The 23,877-nt window shown below is 40.8% G+C and overlaps 1 protein-coding gene across 1 annotated transcript in view; it reads right to left on the reverse strand.

Moving 5' to 3' along the window:
- Positions 1–23,877, reverse strand: part of pals1a (protein associated with LIN7 1, MAGUK family member a) — a 42,228-nt gene that overhangs the window by 8,209 nt on the left and 10,142 nt on the right. Inside the window, exons 2-9 of the mRNA XM_041954442.1 lie at positions 11,676–11,992; positions 8,754–8,931; positions 7,786–7,886; positions 6,115–6,222; positions 4,537–4,614; positions 4,284–4,424; positions 2,786–2,947; positions 136–213 (exon numbers count right to left, since the gene is read on the reverse strand). Coding sequence (XP_041810376.1) covers positions 136–213; positions 2,786–2,947; positions 4,284–4,424; positions 4,537–4,614; positions 6,115–6,222; positions 7,786–7,886; positions 8,754–8,931; positions 11,676–11,861 — 1,032 coding nt within the window. The 5' untranslated portion in view covers positions 11,862–11,992. The remainder of the gene's footprint in view (positions 1–135; positions 214–2,785; positions 2,948–4,283; positions 4,425–4,536; positions 4,615–6,114; positions 6,223–7,785; positions 7,887–8,753; positions 8,932–11,675; positions 11,993–23,877) is intronic.

Consider the following 23,877-nt stretch of genomic DNA (forward strand, 5'->3'; position numbering starts at 1 on the left):
AGACAGACATATTCATGAGATGAGTTTCCGTTTCAAAAAAAAAAAAAAAAAAAAAAAAAAAAAAAAAAAAAAAGACATTTTCCAACCTAATTTCTGTCCACACATTTTAAATCTACTCTTTGACTCAGAACTCACCACATTCTCTTTGATGGGAGGGGGTTTGCTCTGAGGGCTGGGAATAAGCACAAAGGTCAGGAGACCGTGCATGTCCGCCTGACAGACATGTGCACACGTGTGCAAACAACACATAGACACAGACACAGACACACACACACACACACACACACACACAGAGAAAGAGAAAAGTTCTTAAGTATTAGTCTCCATCACCTGGACTGTAACTGACTGTTATTTCAATTTTGCATTTAACCTAATCGTCCTTTTGCCCTTTTGCTGTTGTACTCTGTGTAATGAATACACTGCACAGGAAACTATTCTACAAGATCTGGCTATAAATCACAAATCAGTGGGATAGAGGTACAATGTTGATGTTGGACAGTAAACCATCTATGTGACATGCAGAATGAATATTCTTAGATACACTGGCCACTTCATTAGGTACACCTTACTAGTACCAGGTTGGATCCCTGTTTGCCCTCAGAACTGCCTTAATTCTTTGTGGCAGCATTCCACAAATATTTTGCTCCGTATTGACATAGCATCACAGTTGTTGTAGATTTGTCACTGCACATCCATGATGTGAATCTTCCTCCACATCCCAAAGGTGTTCTATTGGATTGAGATCTGGTGACTGTGGAGGCCATTCGAGTACGGTGAGCTCATTGTCATGTTCAAGAAACCAGTTTGAGATGATTTGAGCTTTGTGACATAGCACATTAACCTTGCTGGAAGTAGCCAATACTCAAGCTGGCTGCTGCATTTAAACAATGCTCAGTTGATACTGTTTGGCAAAGTATGGCAAGAAAATACCCACCAAACCCGCCCTTCATTACCACCACCATCAGCCTCACCCATTGATGCAAGGCAGGATGGATCATGCTTTGATGTTGTTTAGGTCAATTTCTGACCCTGCCATCTGAATGCTGCAGCAGAAATCCAGATTCATCAGAGTGTTTCTCTGCTATTCTATTGTTTCTGTGAAGTAGATTGTGTGAGCGACAGTCATTAAGGTTGTCACATGAGGCCAACTGTGAAAATTTTTGCATTGAGCCATGCCTTTGTTCAGTGGTTGCTTAGTTTCCTCGATATATTAGTCTGTGCATTCCTCACTGCATACATCAGATTGTTTTTCTAGTGTTTCGGTGTGCAGTCTTGTGGGTGAAACATTTTCTGTCTTAGTGTGTTGCTGGTTTTAAAATATGTAGTTCACATGCGATGTCCTCTGTTTCTCATACACTCCAGACAAATATATGGAATGATTTTGTTTTGTTTGTCCGTGTTTTCTTCACCTCCTTGTTGGTGTTCTTCCTGGATCCCAGTTGTTTTAAAAAAAAAAGTCCAGTTAGGGTATCCACAAGCTTTAACTGCAGCCCTCAGATGTTTATGCTCCTTCTCTTGGGCCTGGGCACTTGTCATTGTGTTCGGCACAGTTCAAAAAGACTAAGCTGTTCTTTCTAACGTCCTCTTATGTGAACTTGATGTTACTGTGCTCTGTGGAGGCTTGCACCTCCCGGGTTTTAACGTTTGATGTTGACCCATGTGTCATCCACATATCTAAACCAGTTCCACTGAAGAAGTTCAGGGCTCTGCCTTCTACTTCTCCCATGCAGAGGTTGGCTACAATGAGACATATTTAGTACAACGGGGGTTTTACAGACAAAAGCATGGCTATGCTGTGTTCAGACAGTCCTTGAACCTTGTTCACAAAGTCCACTGAGTTTTGAAGCAATGGTGAGGCGTGTTGCCGATCAAGGGAGCTAAAATGGTAGATATATATGTGGCAATATTGTAAGTAACTGAATTGATGCTGCTGATAATGGGCCTGAGGGGGGGTTCCTTCTTTGTGAATCTCAGGGAGCACATACATGCATGGGATGGCTTGTCCAGGATACGGGTGATCATGACTGATGGTTTTCTCTTTCTCTAGCTGTTGTAGACATTTCATGGGCTTTTTCTTGTATCCGCTGGTGGAATCTCATTTCAGTGTTTTATACAGTTTGTACTGGTGTCAGTGAATAGTGTGGCGGTTACCCTGGCATGGAAGTCTGCTGTGTTTAGGACCACGGTGCACCATCCTTTATCAGAATCTTCTCTTGTCCAATTTTAGTGAGCCCATTCCAATTACAGCCTCTGTTTCCAGTTCATAGGACAAGAGTGGCACCTGGTGTGGCCCATCTGCTTCAAGGTTCAACGTGTTGTGCATTCAGAGAAGCTCTTTCTCATATCTTGGTTGTAACTTATGTTTATTTTACTTATTGTCAGCTCGAACTGGTCTGGCCATTTTCCCTCGGCATCGGCCATGAACAAGGCATTTTTGCCCAGAAAACTGCCGTTGACAGGATATTTTTTCTTTTTCGGACCACTCTTTGTAAAGCCTAGAGATGGGTGTGCATTAAAATCCCAGTAGATCGGGAAAAAAACAGCCAACCAGGCTGGCATCAACAACCATACCACATTCAAAGTCACTTAAATCCCATTTCTTCCCCATTCCAATGCTTGGTCTCAACTGTCTTGACCATGTCTATAGGCCTAAATGCATTGATTTGCTGCCTTGGATTGGTTGATTAGATATTTGCATTAACAAGCAGTTGAACAGGTGTATCTTATAAAGTGGCCAGCGAGTGTATATCAGCTGTGTTAACATAGTAAATGTGGATATACTTACAAGAATATCAAATACTTGGTTGACATCTTTCCCTCTGATCTCTATTCCATTTATCTCCAATATTTCATCTCCTTCAGATAGAAGTCCACTGCGTTCAGCTGCTCCACCTCGAACAATACGGCTTATCACCACACTGTCCATTTCATTACGAACAGTCGCCCCCTACAGAACACATACAAAAAGGCAGATGGTCATGACTGCATGGCTGTCTCATTTACAGTCTATTATTGATGGTATATTGGCCAAGCTTGCACTTTGTGACAATAATATTCTAATAACAGAAAGTTATTTACAGACATTCATTATAGTGCACTTATCTTAAAGGGAAGTTTAACAGATCTACAGTCAGCAAAAACTGAGGTTAACATTTAAAACAGAGCAAAGAACATATTTTCTGGGTTATCTTCAGTTCCTACTGCTGGCATTTCAGATCCCACAGAAGTGCTAAAGCTTCTTAGCCTTACAGGAGTCTTAGTGGTTGATAGGGCTGGGGGCAATATGACCTCTGTTATCTATATCATGATAATTTGTGACATTTAACTTGATAGTTACAAATTAAACTATACATCTTTAAAAATCAGAATTGTCACTGTGGGAGACTTTTATTTATCATGTTCTGTAGTTTTATACTTTACACATTTGTTTGATAAAAGAGAAAAACAACATACAATTGTTTGTTTCAACCTTTATGGCTTCTGTGATCTCATTCCATCCATGTTCAAGTGTATAGAATCAGCAGAGACTGCTGCATCTAAGATGTGCATGAAGTGAGTGTGTTTCTGTCATGTTTTCTTACATACACTCACACGCATACACTCCTCATACTGCATTACTGTGTTTCAAGTCATGGAACAATTTCAAAGTTTTCTTTGAAGCTGCAAATACTTTCCAGCAGCATTTACATTTAGCTTCATTTTGTCCTGTATCGTGTTGATTAAAGCCAAAGGTTACACACATGACTGACAGGGCAGCTCTTTTTCATCTGCACCCATGCCCCCAGTCCCCTTTTCCCCAACGTTTGAGTTGTTCTCTCTATTGGAGGTAGGGCCCGGTCACTCCAGCATTTATAACATTTTGCACCAAAATAAATTCTTCACACTGTATTTACTTCAATCAATCAATTCAGACAGTGCTTTCACATAGCTAACGAAATAATTCAAATAGAAAAATAAAATAGAGTTTTATTTTTGTTACAATTCTGCTAATTAGTATAGTTGTAAAGTGGTAATATAAACAAACCCATAGTGGATAAATGGAAGGTTTTGTTGATCTATTACGCCTATTATCTGTACCCACTTATCCACTGCGAGGACAACTAGAGTACCTGAAGGAAACCCAAGCAGGCGGTGGGAAAATATGTGAACTTCACACAGAAAGAGCCCATTCGTCCCTCAGAGAGTAATTACACTTAAGCTAGTGCAATAAAGCTCAGCAGTGTGGTTCTATAAGAAGGGCCTTCTCTTGGCTTGGAGTGAGTGAATGAGTGTGTTAGTCTTACCAGTGGTATGTCTTGGGCCTTCTCTATGCGAACTATCTTGACAGTCTCCCCTCCCCACTGGGTCAGAGCTTCTCTTTGGGCTGGCAGCGGCTCAGGCTGCATTTCCCTCTCTGCTATGCTGTCATGGGCTAGGAGCAATGACTGTACAACACACAAGCACACAGACACACAGACACACAGACACACACACACCTCAGCTACAGGTGTTGTTGCTCACACAGCTTTGTGTATTTTTGTGTGTGTGCATTTCTACCTGGATGTGTGTGTCTGATAGCAGGCTGTGGAGTTCGAGACCCTCTTTGTTCTGACTTGGCTGGATGAGATTCCTGACCTGAAACCATGGCAACATAAAACATCACTGGTATCATGGTGAATGTTACCACAGCTAGGGTACATTATCACTGTAGCAACTGCAGACATTTCTGAACATAACACAATCCTTTTGCAGTCAGTGATTATTCGTCTCAATATGTTTTAGTGCTGTTACATGCCCTCAAACCAAAATCCTTCAAAATAATCATAGGTTAATCTAAAACTGGGCTGGGTTACAAAAAACTGGGTCCAGTTTATTCCCTCAATTCAAGTCAATTGTATTTATATAGCCTAATATCAAAAATTTGCCTCTGTACTACATACCAAACCCGCTATCCTTCGTCCCTCAATTCAGATGGAAATGAAGGAACTGTCAGAAACAGAGGATGTGATAATGTTTTTTGGGGGGTGGGGCAGTCTTAACTGCCTTGAAAAGAGAAAATGTGGCAGGAAGAGCATCTGTGAAATGTATCCCTAATTCTAAAACTGAATAAAAGGATTTAAATATGTTTCAATCTGCCCCTGGTGAAGCTATGAGCTAGACTTGATCTACATTAAGGTACTCTGAGTACTTAAAATCATCCTGCCCACTGTGTCTATTTTATTTTGATCAATTCTTCTCCACTCCATTAACAATGTTTCTGGGAGTAAAATGTGAACCAAAGCATTTCTTTTTTAAAGCCAAATGCAGGGCAGGGGGCAGAAATGCCAACATGGAGGAGAAACAATGTGCTGCTCTTTAATGAGATTCCACTGAAATCCACTGAGATCTACTGAGTCATGAAGCTCTCACAGCTAGCCAACAACACTGGCAAACAAATAATTGCAGCACTGATTGTACTAGCATTCTGGATGTTGACTTAACTTGAACTTGAACTTAACTTGGTTATCATCAACCTGGGGTCATCTGGTAGTCACCCCTGCAAAAACTCTTGCTTTACAGAGTTACCGATTCTCTACATTGCTTTCAAATTAATGAAGCAGAATTTGTCTTTCTGGCAAATTAAATACAGTTTGAGTTAAAACTGACACTGGTGTCATGCATTAAGTAGGCTGTTGTTTCAAAATATAATCACAAATTAAAAGAGTTGGCTGACAGGATTGCCTGTATGTGCATGTATGCAACAGTGTGAGTATGTACATGTACATAGTGTGAGCACCAGAGTTCCAGCTCTAATTGATGCTGAACAGAGCTGCTCTGTCTCTAACCTCGTTATTTTACACTCACTGACCTGGACTGTCATTGTGTGTGTGTCTGTGTGTGTGTATTTGTACAGCTATCTTTGTGAGTACCAATTTGAGTTTTCGGACTTTCGGACAGACTTTCAAATGGTTTTAAGGGTTAGGTTAGAATTAGATCAAGATAAGGGATAGGCTTAAGCAATGTGTCAACAAGGATAGCAGTACAAACGCGTGTGTGTGTGTGTTAGAATTAGCCTTCGTCTGATGCACATTTGTTTTGAGTAGAGTAAGGGTTTGATTATTTGAAATACAACAAATTTGGACAACCATGTGTTACCTCCATGGCCAGCTGAAGTGCCTGGTGTGTGTGTGGATATGGAGGAGAGGGTCGGTGCATGCTGGTGGAAACTGCATTATGGATCTTCAGCGCTGACTGGAAGTCAGACTAAAGGGGAACAAAGACACCAGCATGCTCTGTCAGAATCCATTCAACCGGAACCTACACATCAAGTATGCACCACATCACTAAACCTGTATTTAAATTGTTCATTGAATTAATGTACTTTCATTACTGTGTATGACTGACTGATCAAACAAGCGGTCCAGTTTATAGACTATTCACAGCTTTTCCATTTGCTTTACATAATCCATTTGTTTTTAAACCATCAGTGTCCACTAGATCCTTTTCAGAAAAAAAATGCATTGATCATTGATACTTCTTTTGGGGAAAAAAAAACCAAAAGAAAACATGCTAAACTCCCACCACAGAATTGATATGGTTGTGTGGCTGCAGATACATCTTTCAGTTCGCAAAAAGACGCACAGCTGCATGTTAGTTGATAGTTCAGTGTATCTTGAATCTGAAAATGTTTGTGTCCATACTAGCACTTTTCACATCATTTTTGCAACAGTGAAATGCCAAAATAATAGAAATGAATATTTCCTTCTTCCTCCTCCTCTCTTGATGGGCAAACAACAAAATCTTGCCAGAAAGGCCAATCTGAGTAATGCATGGAGGCTTATTAAGACACCAAAACACTGAAAAGTGGTTTATAATGCACATAGGAAGGATTTCATAACTCAAGAATTTTATCATAGTGACAATTATTTGATCCTCTGTCCTCTTTAAATATTATATATCTAAAATGAATGACAAAAAGATGACCAATAACATGCAGTGTTGCACCTGACAGGGGGCACTGTTGGAGACTGTTCTTGAAAAGCTGTTTTCATGTGATGAAATCGCCAAAATGTTTTGAAATTAAGCTGGCTAGGTGTGGACATGATTTAGGTCAAACAAAACTTGAAATAGCAGCTTTGTGTTTATTGGTGTCATATTTGTACAGTTAATGTTGCCTTCTGGAAGGGACAACTCTACCAACCAATCACAACATTGCTTAGAATAATACTGTTCTACCGGTGTTTCTCTAATAACCGAATCACACACCGGTGAAAAGCAGAGTTCCATTATTAATATTTTGTATTTGATTAGTCACCAATATTCAGTGCTGCAAACTCTACCCTAACAGGATATGCTAGGGGGAGGTGAGAACAAACGTGAAGTTTACTTAAATTTAGATAACCTTTCTGGTTTAATAAAGAAATGTTCCTGGAAATGTCCCTGCAGTGGGGTATTCAAGGCTTTTTGACCATGACAAAGGATATAATGTTCTGGATGAAAAAGTGAATTATTTGTAGGCTTTTGGACTAAAAATATTAAAATTAAGATGATTTAATACTTATTTAATTTAATATCAGTACCTTCAATTCCAAAAATATTTTAAATGTATCTATAGCCTCCAGCCTCCTGTCCCCATACTGAAGCCTTTATTGCAAATGTGGGAATTTTTGGGAGGCCCCTGTTGTCATGGATGCTCCAGCTCAGTCAGCAGTGACAACACTGCTTTGACTTTGTAATGCCCCTCTACCTAAAAGACCAGAAAGTCTTGAAAGAAACACAATTACATATTTAATTGAAGGCCATTGCTTCTAATTCCATTTACATCACCTTGTTTAGTAGTGCAAGAACCAGCTCTATGTCATTGTGACTTTGCTGGTCAGACAGGCAGCCCCGGACGTGCTTCAGCGATAGCAGCAGCTCCTCCAACTCTGCAAGAAAAACGCATGTGTTCACATGAATGACCTTTGACTTGTACAGAGCGACCTAAACAAACAAAGAGATTTACTTCACTATCAGATGACGGCAGAAGAAAGCCTGCTTGTCCAGGTTCCAAATTAATGTACAGATTTAATGTCCCGGGCAAGACTTTTGTTCTATATTCTGTGTTCCTGTTTGTGTGATGGTGTGTGTGTGTGTGTGTGTGTGTGTGTGTGTGTGTGTGTGTGTGTGTGTGTTTGTGTGTGTTTGTGTATCAACTTTACCACCCCCAACAGTTTTAATTAAGTCACCCAGTAGAGCCTCTCATGTCCTTCTCTCCCTCCCTGAGGAATTTCCTCCCTGATGGCAGGCATGCCTTCATTACATTCCTTTTCCTCAAGTCAGCTTTCTCTCTCTCTGTCTCCTTACTTTCACCCTCCCCTTCTTTTTTCCTCTTCTCCATTTTTATGTTTCAATATCAAGTTTTGTCATCCCTCTTATCTCTACCCCATTCTTTCCTGTACCCCTGAGAGCTCCACTATACCAACAATCTGCAGTTCACATCTGTGTGTGTATGTGTGTGCAGCTTTGTGGGTGCAACAGTGTGTATCAAGGGACAGTCCTAATGCAGTTCAAGGCAAGTTCTGGAAAAAGTAGACATTACGGCTGGTCCTCACGTTCGGACAGTCCTTCAAAATGCTGTTTCAGCATTCAGATTCGGTTTTAAGGGTAAAGTTAGAATTAGGTTAAAGGTAGGGGTTGGGGTTAGGCGTGTATCTCTGATGGATAAGCTTAAGATAAGGGGCTGGGGAATGCATTATGTCAATGAGCGTCGTCACAAGGACAGAAGTACAAATGTGTGTGTGTGTGTGTGTTACCCAGCAGTGTGTGTGGATGCTGACTGCCGAGTGCTGGCTGCTGTGGTGTGTACGTGTCTTGCAGGAATGTGGGGTTGTCGATTCCGATGTGGGGATGCTGGGAGAGCTTCCTAAGTCTGAGCGAGGCATTCAGGTCCAGCTGTCGACCCTCCTCCTCTCTACGACGACGAAGATCCTCCTGACACACATACAGACAAGTAAATGCATTATAGATATATTCCTATGTGATGTGAGGTTCTCAAAAAGCATGAATGTCTTCCATCATTCAACTTTTCTACTTTGATGCACTATTTACGTCATTATGCTTCCTTTGTAATTCCTTCTTACTACACTTGTTGCTGAGGCAATTATATGAGTGCTTGAGCTGCCCATGATCATTTTGCACAAACATTAGATTTCACAATCAACGTAGATTTAAGTCAATGTACAAATGTTGCAACAAACAGAATGCCAATTAGGTGCATGTCCATCAGCTGAGTCGAGGCAAATAAAATGTCTGCCTGAGCACATGGAAAAAACTGGCTATCTAGACCTTAATGCTGGTGGGCAGGTTCTTCAGGTTCAGCTCATGTGAAGCTCTGAGGGAAAGTTATTCAGTAGTTAATTTAGCTTATTTAGTTAATTTAGTCCTCCGCTGCTTCATTTCAGTGTGTTTAAACCAAGTTTGCAAGTGTAGCTCACCTGGAAGAACGCACGCCCCATGTACTAAGGCTGTGTCCCCAACTTCAGCTGCATGGCCTTGATTACAGCCTGGCACCCTTTGCTGCATGTCATCCCCACTGCCTTCACACTTTCCTGTCTTTCCCCAGGGCCAATACAAAGCAGGATTCACTTCAAAACTATAGCTCAAGGATGGATCGATACCGACCGTCACGTTGCTTTTTGTGTCATCTCACAATTCCAGACCAAACATTATCTCCACACCTCATAATGCAACGCAAGCTCATCTGGTTTTGTTTGTACAGGAAAGCCCCCTTTGCTGTGTGCCCCATCAGTATGTGTTTCTGTTTCTGTTCTGTGTTATTTGATAGACATGGCCCCATGGTACACTGAATACAGTGCTTATACAAGTTTTTTGTCAAAATATATTATGACACATATTATGTCAGTATGTGTGTCGGTCAGCAGCGGCGCTAAAAGTAGAGTGTTACTATTTTAATTACATATCTCAGTAGCGTGGTGGCTGTTTTCTTTCGAATAGCTTTGCAGTAGCTTAGCTCTTTTATTGATAAAGTAGTGCAGTTAGGGATGCATAACTGTTTTTTTTTTTAAACCGATACCAATAACCGATAACTTTTCCACAGTAAGTCAAGCGCCACGTCCATGATTAAATCTTCAATAACCTTAGCCCGTGGGTCATAAGCCTCGCCAAAGTGTGTAAGATCAGGTCGCTTCTTTGCCGCTGGCTTGCTAACGTTAGCATCTTTAGCAGCCCGGGTGGACTCATATGCTTTCCAAACTCCGTTGAAGCGATGGTTATGTTTCAGGTGGCTGATCAGGTTTGAAGTATTAAGTATTAATTTCATGTTTCTATTTTTTTATGTGTAACATGTGGCAAAATATTGCGAATATCAATTCAAGTCAGCAACTACCAAAACTATGATCGAGTTAACAAGTTGTTTTCTGGCATGAGGGGGTATTCTTGATTTTTCCCAGTGAGAAAGAGTTTTTCTGATTATGCCAACGTCACTTGAACGCAGCATTTACTGCAGGCCATTTGGGTCTCAAAGTGGGAGCGAGGCACTGCCGTGTTAACAAAAAAATATATATGTTATCGGGGCTGTTCCTCATGATATCGGAATGAAGTCATAATTTCCTGTTATCGGCTTGATAATTATCAGCCCGATAGTTATTGTGCACCCCTAAGTGCAGTAATGTCACAAGCTACTTTTTTACTTTTTTCCAAGCATTTCTGAAGCTCAAACGCAGGGGAGCTTTCTGCTGCAATGTGAACAAGATGAACACACACTCACCCCTGACACCTGCTTTTTGTTATTAAGTGGAGCACATGTTTGTTTTTGGGTTGCTTTTGTTGCCATATTGGTGTTCGAGCAGCAAGGGCAGAGATCTAAATCTGAATAGCAATGGAACTTAACATTTTTTGGCTGTCTCTGTTTGACCGACAGATTTATTGATCACTATGTAAAAGTAGCCCCGTAGTACACTGACTGTTGTACTTTTCTGCCAAATACATGCTGTTGAAATACCTAATCTTACTGCTTCTCTAACTGGGACAATTAATCATATTAATTATGCTATGTTGCAACTCATCTCTTTGGTGCAAGCACTTTTACTTTGGTAATCCATAACTCACAGCTTGGTAATAGTTTCCGTTACAAATAGGGCAAGTTTAAACCTGCAATAAGGCAAAGACCTTTTACTTAATGCAGGGGTCAAAGAAGGTTTGTGGAAGAGCGCTTCTCTATTGTTTTTGAAATTTGAAAAAAATAAGGAAAAGGCTGTGTCTTTTTGCTGTTCATAAAAACCTGACTGAAAGGTCTTTTTGTACATATATGATTTAGGTGAAGGCTGTCTGAGTGATTAGAAGGAGAGTAACCTGGAAGAACTTTAAGACAAAAACTTTTTACCTCAGTATGTATATAAACCTATTCTTCAGTGGCAGGTATAGAGGCAGATTAGGGCTTCACTGAGAATGAATCCTCTTTTTGAGCAGTATCTTGTGTTTAAATTAACTAAATTTGTACTAAAGAATAATACCTGAGAGACTTCGTTACATTCCATCACTGCCGTCAGCTCTTGTTAAGTCAGCTGGTGCAAAGATATGGAGACTGCTGACACTGGGTAGCACTTGTAATATAGCATACAGGTCAATTATTTGTAATCTATTTGTCACCACTAGTACAGCTGTGGCTGTTCTTAAATATCCTTTATGAATAAAGAAGTGAGTGTGTGTGTACATACCTGTTGCTGTCGTATTCTCTCCAGCTGCGCAGATCGTCGGAGAGGTAGTGTTCGACTCCCCAGTTCTCCCGGACAGTCGACGGCCATTTCCCGGTGCTGCTGTCCTCCCCTCATCTCTTCATCTCCTCCTCCTCCTCCTCCTCCTCCCTCTCCAGCCACATGGCCGTTCAGATGGGAGGTTGTCATCCCTCACACACACCAAGAGTCAAAAGTGGGTGTGTTTGTGTGAATTCAAGGGATGTTTAGGGATTTTTCTCTGTATATCAGGCAAGTCTAGGAGGGCAGTTCAGTAAACAGGGCAGCCATGATCCCTTCACCTGTGGAGAAGGCAGGAAAATTATGTCATTAATGTATTCTGACTGGTGAAATTCTGCATCTCAACATACCTCCAACATGAATTAGAAGGCAGGCACATAAAAGTAGGAGTTGTCTTTGTATCCATTCTGCAGTGATGTTAACTGAAGTAAACTGTCAGACCCAAAGGTCTATATTACAAAGCAGGATTTGATTAGCATGGTAACTTCACAGTTTAAACCATGGGTACCCACCTCTTACTGGGATATAGGGATATTGTCATATATGGCATAAGAACACATCTAAGAAACACATTAATTTTAATATTTAATTTCATAAGTATTTAATGGAATACATAAATGTATTTATAGTCAGATCTACTTGTGCCCCAACGATGGGGCAGTGATAGTATAAGCCTATTAATTAATGCATTCACACAGTGCCACTTTAAGCCTAGATTAAGTATTAAACTTCTCGAAAGTTGTCTGATACTATAGTTTGCAGGTTGTAGTGTTTCCAGATCACAGCAAAACACATGGTGAGTACAATGTTATTATTGTAGAAGATTTAAAAAACAAAAATGAAACAAAGTTGGCAGAAACAGCTCAAAGTAGGCTTTTTTTCCACAGAAGACATTTGGACTTCTCATCGTAGAACAAAATCATATTAAATCAAATATCATATACAATTAGGACTGCGCAATATGATATATATATATATATATCATGTGACAATAGAAAAACATCTATGGTTTCATGTTATGTCCTGTTACTCATTGTGTTACAAAACACACTCTTTAGGACAATATTTTTGGTCCTTTGGAAGATGCTTTGCATTCTTTCACACAGCACAGATGCAGACAGGAAATCTGCATGACGAAAAACACAAACAAACATGGAGGAGAGTGAAAATAACGCAGAATAAACAAGTAAACAACCACTCAAGTAGGGGTGGGCAATCTGCAAATTCTTCTATCACGGTGTATGTAACTTTATATAACAGCAACAGTATCACAATGCAGTAATTAAGTAAATTCAATTCAGAAATGATTTAAAATAATCATACCATACCATACTTCACCACATTTGATTATTTTCTTCTTTTATCACAGGAGTTAGCAATGTAGCTTGGTCCTAGTCAAGTAAGGGCTTTGTATAAAATGAGAAGGATCTTAAAATCAATTGTAACTACTGCAGAGAGTCTGACATGAGGGAACAATTCTTGTCTGAGGAATTGTTTGAGAAAATTATTTTGGTTATGAACAAATTTGAGCTACTGTTTGAAAAATTAAGATTGCCACAGATGAAAGCCCAGCCTGCACAGGTCAAAAAAGAGTCATCTCAGTCTCGATCCAAGTGATTTAGTTGTATGCCAGTGCATCACACATCAAGGGAGTCTGTGTGCACACACCTCGGAGCTCAACAATGTATTGACAATTTCCACTATAAGTTTAATCAAAAGCAAAGGGCTAAACAGCCACCACTTCAAGGTGCACTGTAACAGCTGAGTCATGCAAATATGCTCACGGGATTTTAACAACTGAGGTAAGAAGTAAAACAATTCATGGAGATGAAGGGAAAACCTGTCCTGCAACTCAGTGACAGCAGGAGGCTGTGTGATTTAGCCTGAATAGTGGACATTGCCCAAATACCTGTCCGAGATGAACATCAAGCTTCAAGGTCCAAACCTTGGGGACGTTCTCAGCTCTCTGCTTTCCAGTGTGAAACAAACTGAAGCAAAATTAAAGCTGTGGCAAGTGCAACTGGAAAAGGGGTTACACTGTGCATTTTTTTACTCTGCAAGAACAAAAGCCTGCCATGACATTGGTATATGCTGGTGAGTGTGCAGAAGTCCTTCGGGCATTTAGAGAGAGGTTCAAGGACACGAAAAGGAAACAAAAAGGACCTGAACATATTTGCTACGCCTTTAAATGTGAAACCAGCTGATGTCCCTGACAACCTTCAACACAAAATCACAGAACAGCAAAGCAATGAGTACGTGGTAGGAGGGAAGAGTGGATGGATGACACTGGTGGGAGGGCCACATGAGGGCAAGCAAGGCAGAAAATGAATGAAGCGAGAGTGAGAGAGAGCAGGTAAAAATAAACACACACACACACACACACACACACACACACACACACACACACACACACACACACACACACACACACACACACACACACACACACACACACACACACGGCAAAGGTCCCATGATGCAGCAGTGTGGAATGCCAGGCAGCCTGGGAACAAAATTCCACTGATGGGGGAAGGGAGAGAGTGTGTGTGTGCATTTGTGTGTGTCAGTGATCAAAACACGCTATTATTACATTCTCAGTGTGTTTGCACTGATCGCTGCATGAAGCTTGAAAAGTTGTGAATAACAGTGCAGTATTACCACTGTAACAAAATACTGATACTACTACTTTAAAGTAGGCATGCACAATCCTACTTTCTCATACGATACTGATTCAGATACCATGTTTCTTCTTCTTCAGCAATTAAAAAACTGGATCCACACTGCATAGAACTGATTGCCATCATTGTTCTACATGTAAGGGTAAGATGTAGAACATGACACTGAAACTACAGCTCACATAAAATTGGTGCCAGAAGTTATATAAAATTCCACCCTAAGTTACACAGCTGACTAAGAACCATATTAAGTGTGGTCACATCATATTTGATTGATCAATATCAGCAGTCACATTAGAATTTTTGAAGTGTCATTTTTGAATTGTCAGTGCCATACTTATGGCCAAAGTTTGTTTCAACACAATACAGTTCATATTTTTAATAACATAATTAATTTTGCATGTGAAATATTTTGCATATATGTTTTCTATCTACACTGTAGAGCTCTGAATCAGTGAAATATATCAATTAAACAAATAACCAAGTTTAGAAATTTGGGGTAATTTACCTGCCATTTGACATTTTTATCCTTCCCTGCATAATGTGAACCATAGAAAATGTCAGTGTACTTCTTAACTGTTTGACTAAAAAGACTGGAATATTGGTGCATATTATTTAAAACGGGACTTAGTTCAGTCCATTCCCTTGTCACGTGGGGTTCTCTGACTTCTTCAGTTAATTATTACCATTAACACTGCTGGACTGAGTACAGTAATATCCTCACTTTTGGTCCAAAAGACATTTTATTGTTCTGTGATCTAACTTTCCAATCCAAAAGAATTTTAATGATTAACAAAAATCCAGAACACAGAATGATAAAGAGTACTAACACAAAAAATCAGTTTGTGGTTGTGTCAATGCAAGGATTTTTATCAAATGCTTTTCCAGTCTTCTCTGTATGGTATTTTAAAGTTTATGTGTGGTCAAAGATATTTGTGGAAGCGAGGGAAGCATGTGATAAGGAGCCATAAAACAGCGATAAAGGCCATGCAGTCTGAGCAGTCAGTGTCTGATGCTGGGACATCACTGAGCAGAGGGAAGTACAGGAAAATTTAAGCAGCTCCTTTGGGGGGGCCGCCTTCCACCTACAACGACAAACATTTAATTGCTAACACTATTATGATGGATATAATACACGGTAGGGATAAACATGAGGCTGTTGAAACTCATTTAGAGGCCCCAAGAAAGGAAAACAAGTAAAAGGAAATCATCCTGATGTATTACTAGTTACTAAAAAGAAGAAGAAGTAAACAGAGTGAAATTTAAATAATTCATTTAAAGTGCTCATTTCAAACAAACTGTTCAACACAAAAAACATTTTTTTCCATACTGTCCGTACCTGCAGAACTTCCATACATCTCTGCCTGCAACATTTTAATGCCTGCCTCTTTAATATCCCCTCCCGAAAAGCCCCATCAGCTCTGAGAGGTCAGCTTCCACAGGGTTGAGAAGGTACGCCCACCAACTTCTGCATCAGTCATCGGCTGGTGTTTTTACAACCAGGGAATCACTGTCACCCAATCCAGCTGCACTTCTACCATGTATACAAGATCAAAAAGCATAAACTTTATAAACTGCAAACATATACTCTGTTTTACGTTTGTCTTTCGTAATGTGGCTGGTGTGGGTGGAGAGAGCTGGCAGCATGGACTGGTTAGCTGTTAGCTAACAGAGTTGACAGACGACGAAGCTGAGATTTCATCACTGTTACTACTTACTTAATTCTACTGTACTTAACATCGACCACACAATGCCAGGTCTCCACGGCACCATATTCCTGAGTCATACATGAGCAGTTGAACACAGATGGAAAAACGTGCACCAACTTGTTTCTGAGTAGAGGTCTGTCATGAGGATGTCAGTTGGAGTAGTGTGTCTGCTTATGTGCCTCAACTCTAGTACATCACAGCCAAAACAAAAAGGGAGGCATCATGTTGTGGTGACACTTAGCACAGCTCTGGCTGTTACATTTGTGAGAAAAAGCCCAGTGAAGTATAAAGCACTTCTTGCAAAGAGGTAGAGAGTTAGTTATGTAATGTAGATACTTAAAGTAATTGTCAGGGTGTGGAGGACGTGGAAAGTACGATATGACACAAAGAGAAAATGTGAAATAGTCAAGTAATTACTTCTTGTAAAAAGACGCCTTATAAATGTATGAAAATGATTACAGCAATAGTAGAGTGATTACTGCAGCCAACCATGTGTTATCATCTATGTAAACGTTAGTTCCATCAGACCAGTGACACCATACTGAGGCTGATATCTATATGGAATAAACTTTATCCTAGGGATGCACGATAACTGTTTTTTAAAACCGATACCGATAACCGATAACTTTCAGCTCCTAAAGGCTGATACCGACAACCGATAACATACACATATACCTAACATCATGACATCAATACCACGAACAAAACCAAAAACAGTTTTGACTCTTTAAATGAAGAGATATTTATTTTTCCAATGAAAAACTATTGGTAAGCCTCTCAAACATGTTCTTAAAGCTATCAAACAAACCTATTTGATATCTCACATCAATTTAAATAAGGTGCATTACTTACTGATATAAAAAATAAAGGCCCCTTGAAATGATGCAAATACAGGAATCAGCATCAGAAACTGAAAAAGTGTATTCCAGAAGTTTACAAAAAATAAATATACATTGAAAATTAATGCACTGACACAAGTTAGATTCAAACATTTCTATTTAAACAAACTGAAAAAGTGCATTCCTCAATGACAACAAAAATAATGCACAGTGCATATAATACTCAATTCTGATTGACCAATCGCGTGTTCCTAACAGTTAGACTAAAGGGGCAATCCCTTAAGGTACCAAGCTCAATAACAAATCGCCAGCTGATTTGAGTGGCATAATATGGAGCATTTTCCGTACATTATTTTTAATTTGTTTGGAGAGGACCAAACACTTGGCTGGAGAATGATGTCCCCAGCAAAAAAGACGAGAAAAGTAAAGAACAACGCTGGACCGACAGCAGGAGCGATATTAAGACACAAAAGACTTGAGGACGCAGAGATTGACCAGATTGAAGCCAACAGACACAAAAAAAACACCAAGAGAAACACAGCATGGACGATCGGTCTGCTAAAAGACTGCTGAGTGGAGACAAAACTGGAGACAGATTTTTTAATGTCTGACGCTGAAAGCAGAAATCAGCTGATGCTGGACTTTTATCCATCAGTCCGAAAAAATAGCGGTAAACCAAACTCTGTCTCCAGCTATGTCTCTCTCAGGTCTGGGATATCCCGCCACGTCTCCACATTTGACATGATTTCGCTGAATATCTGTAAAGAAATCAGTTTTCCTGCCTGCCGGCCTGCGCACAGTGAAAGGCGGTTGCTACGCAACGTACGTGTTTACTTTCAGAGCCGCTGCGCAATGACAGCGGTGACAGGCAAGAGTAGACTCATTTTAAATCAATAAAATATGTTTTAATCAGTATTTTGTGTCACACTATTGAAGGCTTTAGTAGTAAGCCGTGTTCTAAGCCGTGGGATAACGTATAGTGAGCAGTTTCCTATGGAGAAGCGTCGCGTCGGGCTTCTGTGTCATCCTGAAGGAAGATACATGATCCCCTTCTTAGACTTATCTATGTAAACAAACTGAAGAAGGGCAGTCCATAGTAAGGCAAGCACAATCATGTCCATGATTAAATCTTCAATAACCTTAGCCCGTGGGTCATCTTTGGCAAATTTCTTGGACTTGTCGAAAGCCTCGCCGTCGCGTAAGTCCCGGTGGCTTCTTTGCGGCTGGCTTGCTAACCTTAGCGTCTTTAGCGGGCCGGCCGTCCTCATACGCTTTCCAAACTCCGTCAAAGCGGTGGTTATGTTTCAGGTGACTGATCAGGTATTAAAGCTTGTGCAATTTCTCGCTCCTAGTGGAACTCCCTTGGATCATTTGTTATGAATAACCAGCGAACAATCTTCTTCGGAAACTTTGAAGAAGTCTGAACTTTGTTTTCATAAGCACGCTGTGCCGCATGCTGCGTGTGTCATGTCGTCACTAACATCACCATGTGATGTCAGTTAATGTCACTGTGTGATGTCACTGTGTTATTTCTGATGTCACACTGTGATGTCACACTGTGACATCACACACAGTGACATCACACACAGTGACATCACACACAGTGACATCACAGTGTGACATTAGAAATAACAGTGACATCACACAGTGTCAGTGACGTCACGCTGTGACATGACACGCTGTGACATGACACACTGACATCACACGCTGACATCACACTGTGACATCACATCACACACTGACATCACACACTGACATCACACACTGACATCACACATTGACAGCTGGCCAAAACAACAACAAACGGTTGCGCGTCCACGAGTAAACGGCAACTGGTGGTGTTCTTGTGGACAATGTTCATCGATGACAACAGAGGAGGAATGCCTCTGTTGCTCAGAGTGGGACTTGCGGCCAGGAGATACGCGTTTGTTGTTGTTTGGCCAGCTGTTCCTCTCTCTGCCTCCGCATCCTCCTTTCAACGAGCTCCTCGTCCGTGTACTCTGGCTCAAAACGGTAAGGACGTCCATCGTAAACAAAGTCATCGTCTACCACCTCAGAGTCGGAAAAATATTCATCCATTTTGTGAAAAATAACAGTCGCAAACTACAGCTAAACTAGCCGACCGCCGCAGAGTTACGTGTTTACTTTCAGAGCCGCTGCGCAGTGAGAGCGGTGACAGGCAAGAGTAGACTCATTTTAAATCAATAAAATATGTTTTAATCACTATTTTGTGTCACACTATTGAATGCTTTAGTAATAAGCCGTGTTCTAAGAGGGATAACGTAAAGTGAGCAGTTTCCCATGACAGAGAAGCGTCGCGTCAGGCTTCTATGTCATCCTGAAGGAAGATACATGATCCCTTACTTAGACTTATCTATGTAAACAAACTGAAGAAGGGCAGTCCATAGTAAGTCAAGCACCATCACGTCCATGATTAAATCTTCAATAACCTTAGCCCGTGGGTCATCTTTGGCAAATTTCTTGGACTTGTCGAAAGCCTCGCCGACGCGTAAGTCCCGGTGGCTTCTTTGCGGCTGGCTTGCTAACGTTAGTGTCTTTAGCGGGCCGGCCGTCCTCATACGCTTTCCAAACTCCGTCAAAGCGGTGGTTATGTTTCAGGTGACTGATCGGGTATTAAAGCTTGTGCCATTTCTCGCTCCTAGTAGAACTCGCTTGGATCATTTGTTATGAATAACCAGCGAACAATCTTCTTCGGAAACTTTGAAGAAGTCTGAACTCTGTTTTCATAAGCCGGCTGTGCCGCATGCTGCATTCATGGTGTAACGTACATTCCCCCCTTCCCTCGTTTGCCAGTCGTTCTTTCAGCCTATTTAAGTTCATGTTTCTATTTTTGTGTGTAACATGTGAAAAAATACTGCGAATGTTAATTCAAGTCAGCAACTAGCAAAATTATGACTGAGTTAATGAGTTGTTTTCTGGCATGAGGGGGTATTCTTGATTTTTCCCAGTGAGAAAGAGTTTTTCTGATTATGCTAACGTCACTTGAACGCAGCATTCACTGCAGACCATTCGGGTCTCATAGTGGGAGCGAGGCACTGCCGTGCTGACAAAAACACATATGTTATCGGGGTTGTTCGTCATGATATCGGACTTATTGGAATGACATCATAATTTCCTGTTATCGGCCCGATAACTATCGGCCCAATAATTATCGTGCATCCCTACTTTATCCTTTACCATGCAAGACAATAACTGAAGGTGGATCTTACAAAGTGACTTGCTTAAGCACTTGAAAAACTGCTGAGTTACCGAAGTCTCTGCAGCTAATGCTAGAGACTCCAGATACCAAAATGTATGTGTACAAGCACTGAAAAAGTTGTTCATAATATACCCGTAATGTTGTGTAAGCCCAAGTTTGAGGACATGGTGAGAACCTGTTTCCATGTCACAGACCACAACCTGTTTAACAGGCAAAGAGCCAGCATCTTAGCACTACAATTGTAATATGAGCTTTCCAGGGTTATTCGATCCCAACTATCATGCTGACATAAGCTATTACCTGAGTAACCAGGTCAGGGCCTGAAATTAACACAAATTAAATAAAGACTAATGGGGGTAATGGGTAAGCTTAGTTATCTACAGCCCTTGGTCTATGTCTGCTGTCCACCTTGCTCCCACTCTGAATTGGACAAAATCACATCAAAACAGCTGTGAAAAACGTATCTGATAGGCAACACAAAATTTACAAGGATAGTAATTAACAGTAGAGCATTCTGTCATCAAATGTGTGTGCAATCGTATTTAATAAGTTTCAATACAAAGTACCTGATTGTATACATAAAACAATACTGAAAATGAGTTGAATGCCTTCATCTGCAACCTACTTACATACCACTGGTAAGTAAACAACAGCCAACCATTAGGTATGGGAAGACATGGTCAGATTAGTCCAGTATGGCACTGAGGGACTGTTTTGACACCACCGACTGGGCAGTGTTGTGCAGTCCTCACAGGGAGGACATTGACAGTTTGACAACATGGAGGGTACTGTGCTCTCTCCTTTTGACTTCACTCTATACACATCAGACCTCAGACTCAACCCAGCTGCCCCCTCCAGAAGTACTCTGATGATACAGCCATCGTTGGATGTGTATTGCAGGGGAACGATTTGAAATACAGGGAAGTCATCACTAACTTTGTCGACTGGTGTGGATTAAACCAACTCCACATCAATGCCAGCAAGACTAAGGAGCACCACAGACTACAGTGGTGAGCATCCAGGGCTTGGACATTGAGATCGTGGAGAAGGACAAATACCTGGGTGTCCACCTCAACAATAAACTGGACTAGTTCACCAACACAGATGCCCTGTACAGGAAGGGCCAAAGTCGTCTCCATCTACTGAGAAGATTGAGGTCCTTTGGAGTATGTAGGACATTACTGAGGACATTCTATGACTCTGTGGTTGCATCTGCAGCCTTGTACACAGTGGTCTGCTGGGGCTGTGGAAACTCTGAGAGGGACAGAAAGAGACTCAACAAATTTGTCAGGAGAGCTGGCTCTGTGGATATAGGTGAGAGGAGGGGGGGCTGTTCACAAATCACGACTCAATCACAGAATGATGGTGAATTGAACCTTGAAACCCTGGTGCTACCCACTGCGACCCAAAAGTCACCCTGGGGTCAGGATATTTTGACAGATTAGAACACTGAGGGCCATCTGCTGTGACATTAAGAAATTCACACGCAACACTGTCAATAAGCACATGTAGACCATGTGTAGTAGACTTCCTCACCAGTTGGTGGTAAGTGTGCATATTAATTAGTTATAGTTTTGCCTTTGACCTCACAATGTGACATCACATTGGTAGGCTATATTGCTACATAATCATGCTATCGTAAAATGTCAGTGTAGCTAAATGTCTAAAGTTTCTTTAGAATGCTGGGAGCGCATCTGTGACCACTACAAGTCACAGAAGGAGCACATGCTACGGGATCCGTCTAGGGTTGGGCAATGTGTTAAAATTTTCCAACTGGCCACAACAACTGGCAACTGCCAATATTATTGTACATGTGTGTCTGCAGACCAATAAATTGCCCCCCCCAAAAAAAACAACCATTTATGAACTCAGCCAATCGCCATTGCCAATGTTTGTCAAAACCCCCAATCTCTTACATTCAGAGAGTGTTGCTGACTTGCTGAATAAATGGTAGCATGACTCTATGTCTCTTAAGAATGATAGGGTTGTGCAGCTGTTCTGATAAGGCTGTGCTGTCTCTGTCTCCCAGGGGAGCCAAGGTTGTAGCAGATGTACTGTAGCCCAGATTCAACAGACTGACTGTCTCCCATTAGCATGTATTATATGTGACCTGATCGTGCCATACAACATAACTTAGGTAGGTGTAGTTTCTTGTTTAGGATCCACACCCACTAGAATCCTAACATATGTATATTGGACATCGAGTAAATCTTGTGGTCAGGTTTGGTAAGGTTAACTACTCCCCACCAGGAAGTGTCCTTCAGAATTGGATGGCTTTATGCAGACTCTCGTTCAGCTCATCTCTATTTTCGAGTTGAACTTCAATAAACGCATCTGCATAAGACATCCAGATCTCCTGAATCCATCTTCAGTCAACCAGCTCTCAAGATTTCTTTCACATCATGTAAATGTTTTGTCTGCAGTCATCAGCTTTCCAATTCTCTGCAATATTTTACAAGCCACCAACTTGGCCACTAACTTGGGAAATTAACTACTTCATCCTGCAGCGGTATAGTGAGAGCTGTGTGTAAATTACATGCTCAACCAGACAAGTCAACTCTCCCGTTTTTCCTGGGTTTCTGCTGTATTTTACCCTTCCCACTGTCCTCCTTTTTGAACATTTTCTTGCTAATCTCCTGTATTTTTAACATTTCTAAAAAGAATGTAAGCACTGACAATAATATTTCTGGTGTTTGCGAAATTCCCTTCCGGTACAGCAGCTGCCAGTATGTAGAACATTAGCTGTAACATCTACTGATGAAAAGTCATTCACTGAAAGGGCATCTGCCAGAAGAAGAAGAAGCAGAAGAAGCAGAAGAAGAAGAAGAAGCAGAAGAAGAAGAAGAAGAAGAAGCAGAAGAAGAAGAATGAGAGAGTGCCAAATGGGATGAAGCTTTGCCATACTTAATGAAGAGCAACGTCATTCAAAAGTCATTCTTTTTGTAAAATATAATAATAGAAAATATGTAGAATATATAAAAGTGACAAATCCGCCAAGCATAAGCATGACTGCATTTCTACCATCTCTGCCATCAATTTTTTCCTCAATCACCTTCTCCGACTAATTGTCTCACTTGCCAGTAGCCTCTCTCAAAATCACAAGACATAAGTGCTGAATTTATATGCCCTTTTGTGTTTTTATTTGTATAATGTAGGAAATGTATAATGTTAACCCAATCCTTGTTGCTCTGGTATTTCCAAGCAGGCGGTTGCCAAGTGATGATGTTAGGATTCACTGTGTGTACCTGTGTCTAAATGTAAGGGTTATGTGGCCAATAGTAAGGAAGGTGGGACAGCCCAGAGAAGGGTGCCAGAAAATTTCCCTTATTTTCAAATTCCAATGGTGACAGATTTGTGCTTAACACTAAATCTGCCTGCCACATTGAATTGGTATGCGTGAACAAGTTTACACATTAGCTCACGGAAAATAGAAGCATCAGCAGAGTCAGAGTTAAATTCCCGTTACAACTTCTGATACCTATTTTTTAAATATTTTTAAATGGTTAGCAAAGAACATGTACATAATTAAAGTTTATATTGTAAAAAGTATTGCTAAAGGCCTGTTATGTCCTGGAGGAGCCTTCCATTTCCTCCTGTGGGTGTCAGGTGACTGATATGATGCAAAACATAATGTAAAGTAGGACTGATGTGTAAACTTGAGCTCTGAAGTTGAAGGTAGAGGATTATCTCAGTGTGGCATTTGTTTCTTTATACTGTGTAACA

Source organism: Chelmon rostratus, chromosome 15 (genome assembly GCF_017976325.1).
Source record: "Chelmon rostratus isolate fCheRos1 chromosome 15, fCheRos1.pri, whole genome shotgun sequence".
Classification (NCBI taxonomy): Eukaryota; Metazoa; Chordata; class Actinopteri; order Chaetodontiformes; family Chaetodontidae; genus Chelmon; species Chelmon rostratus.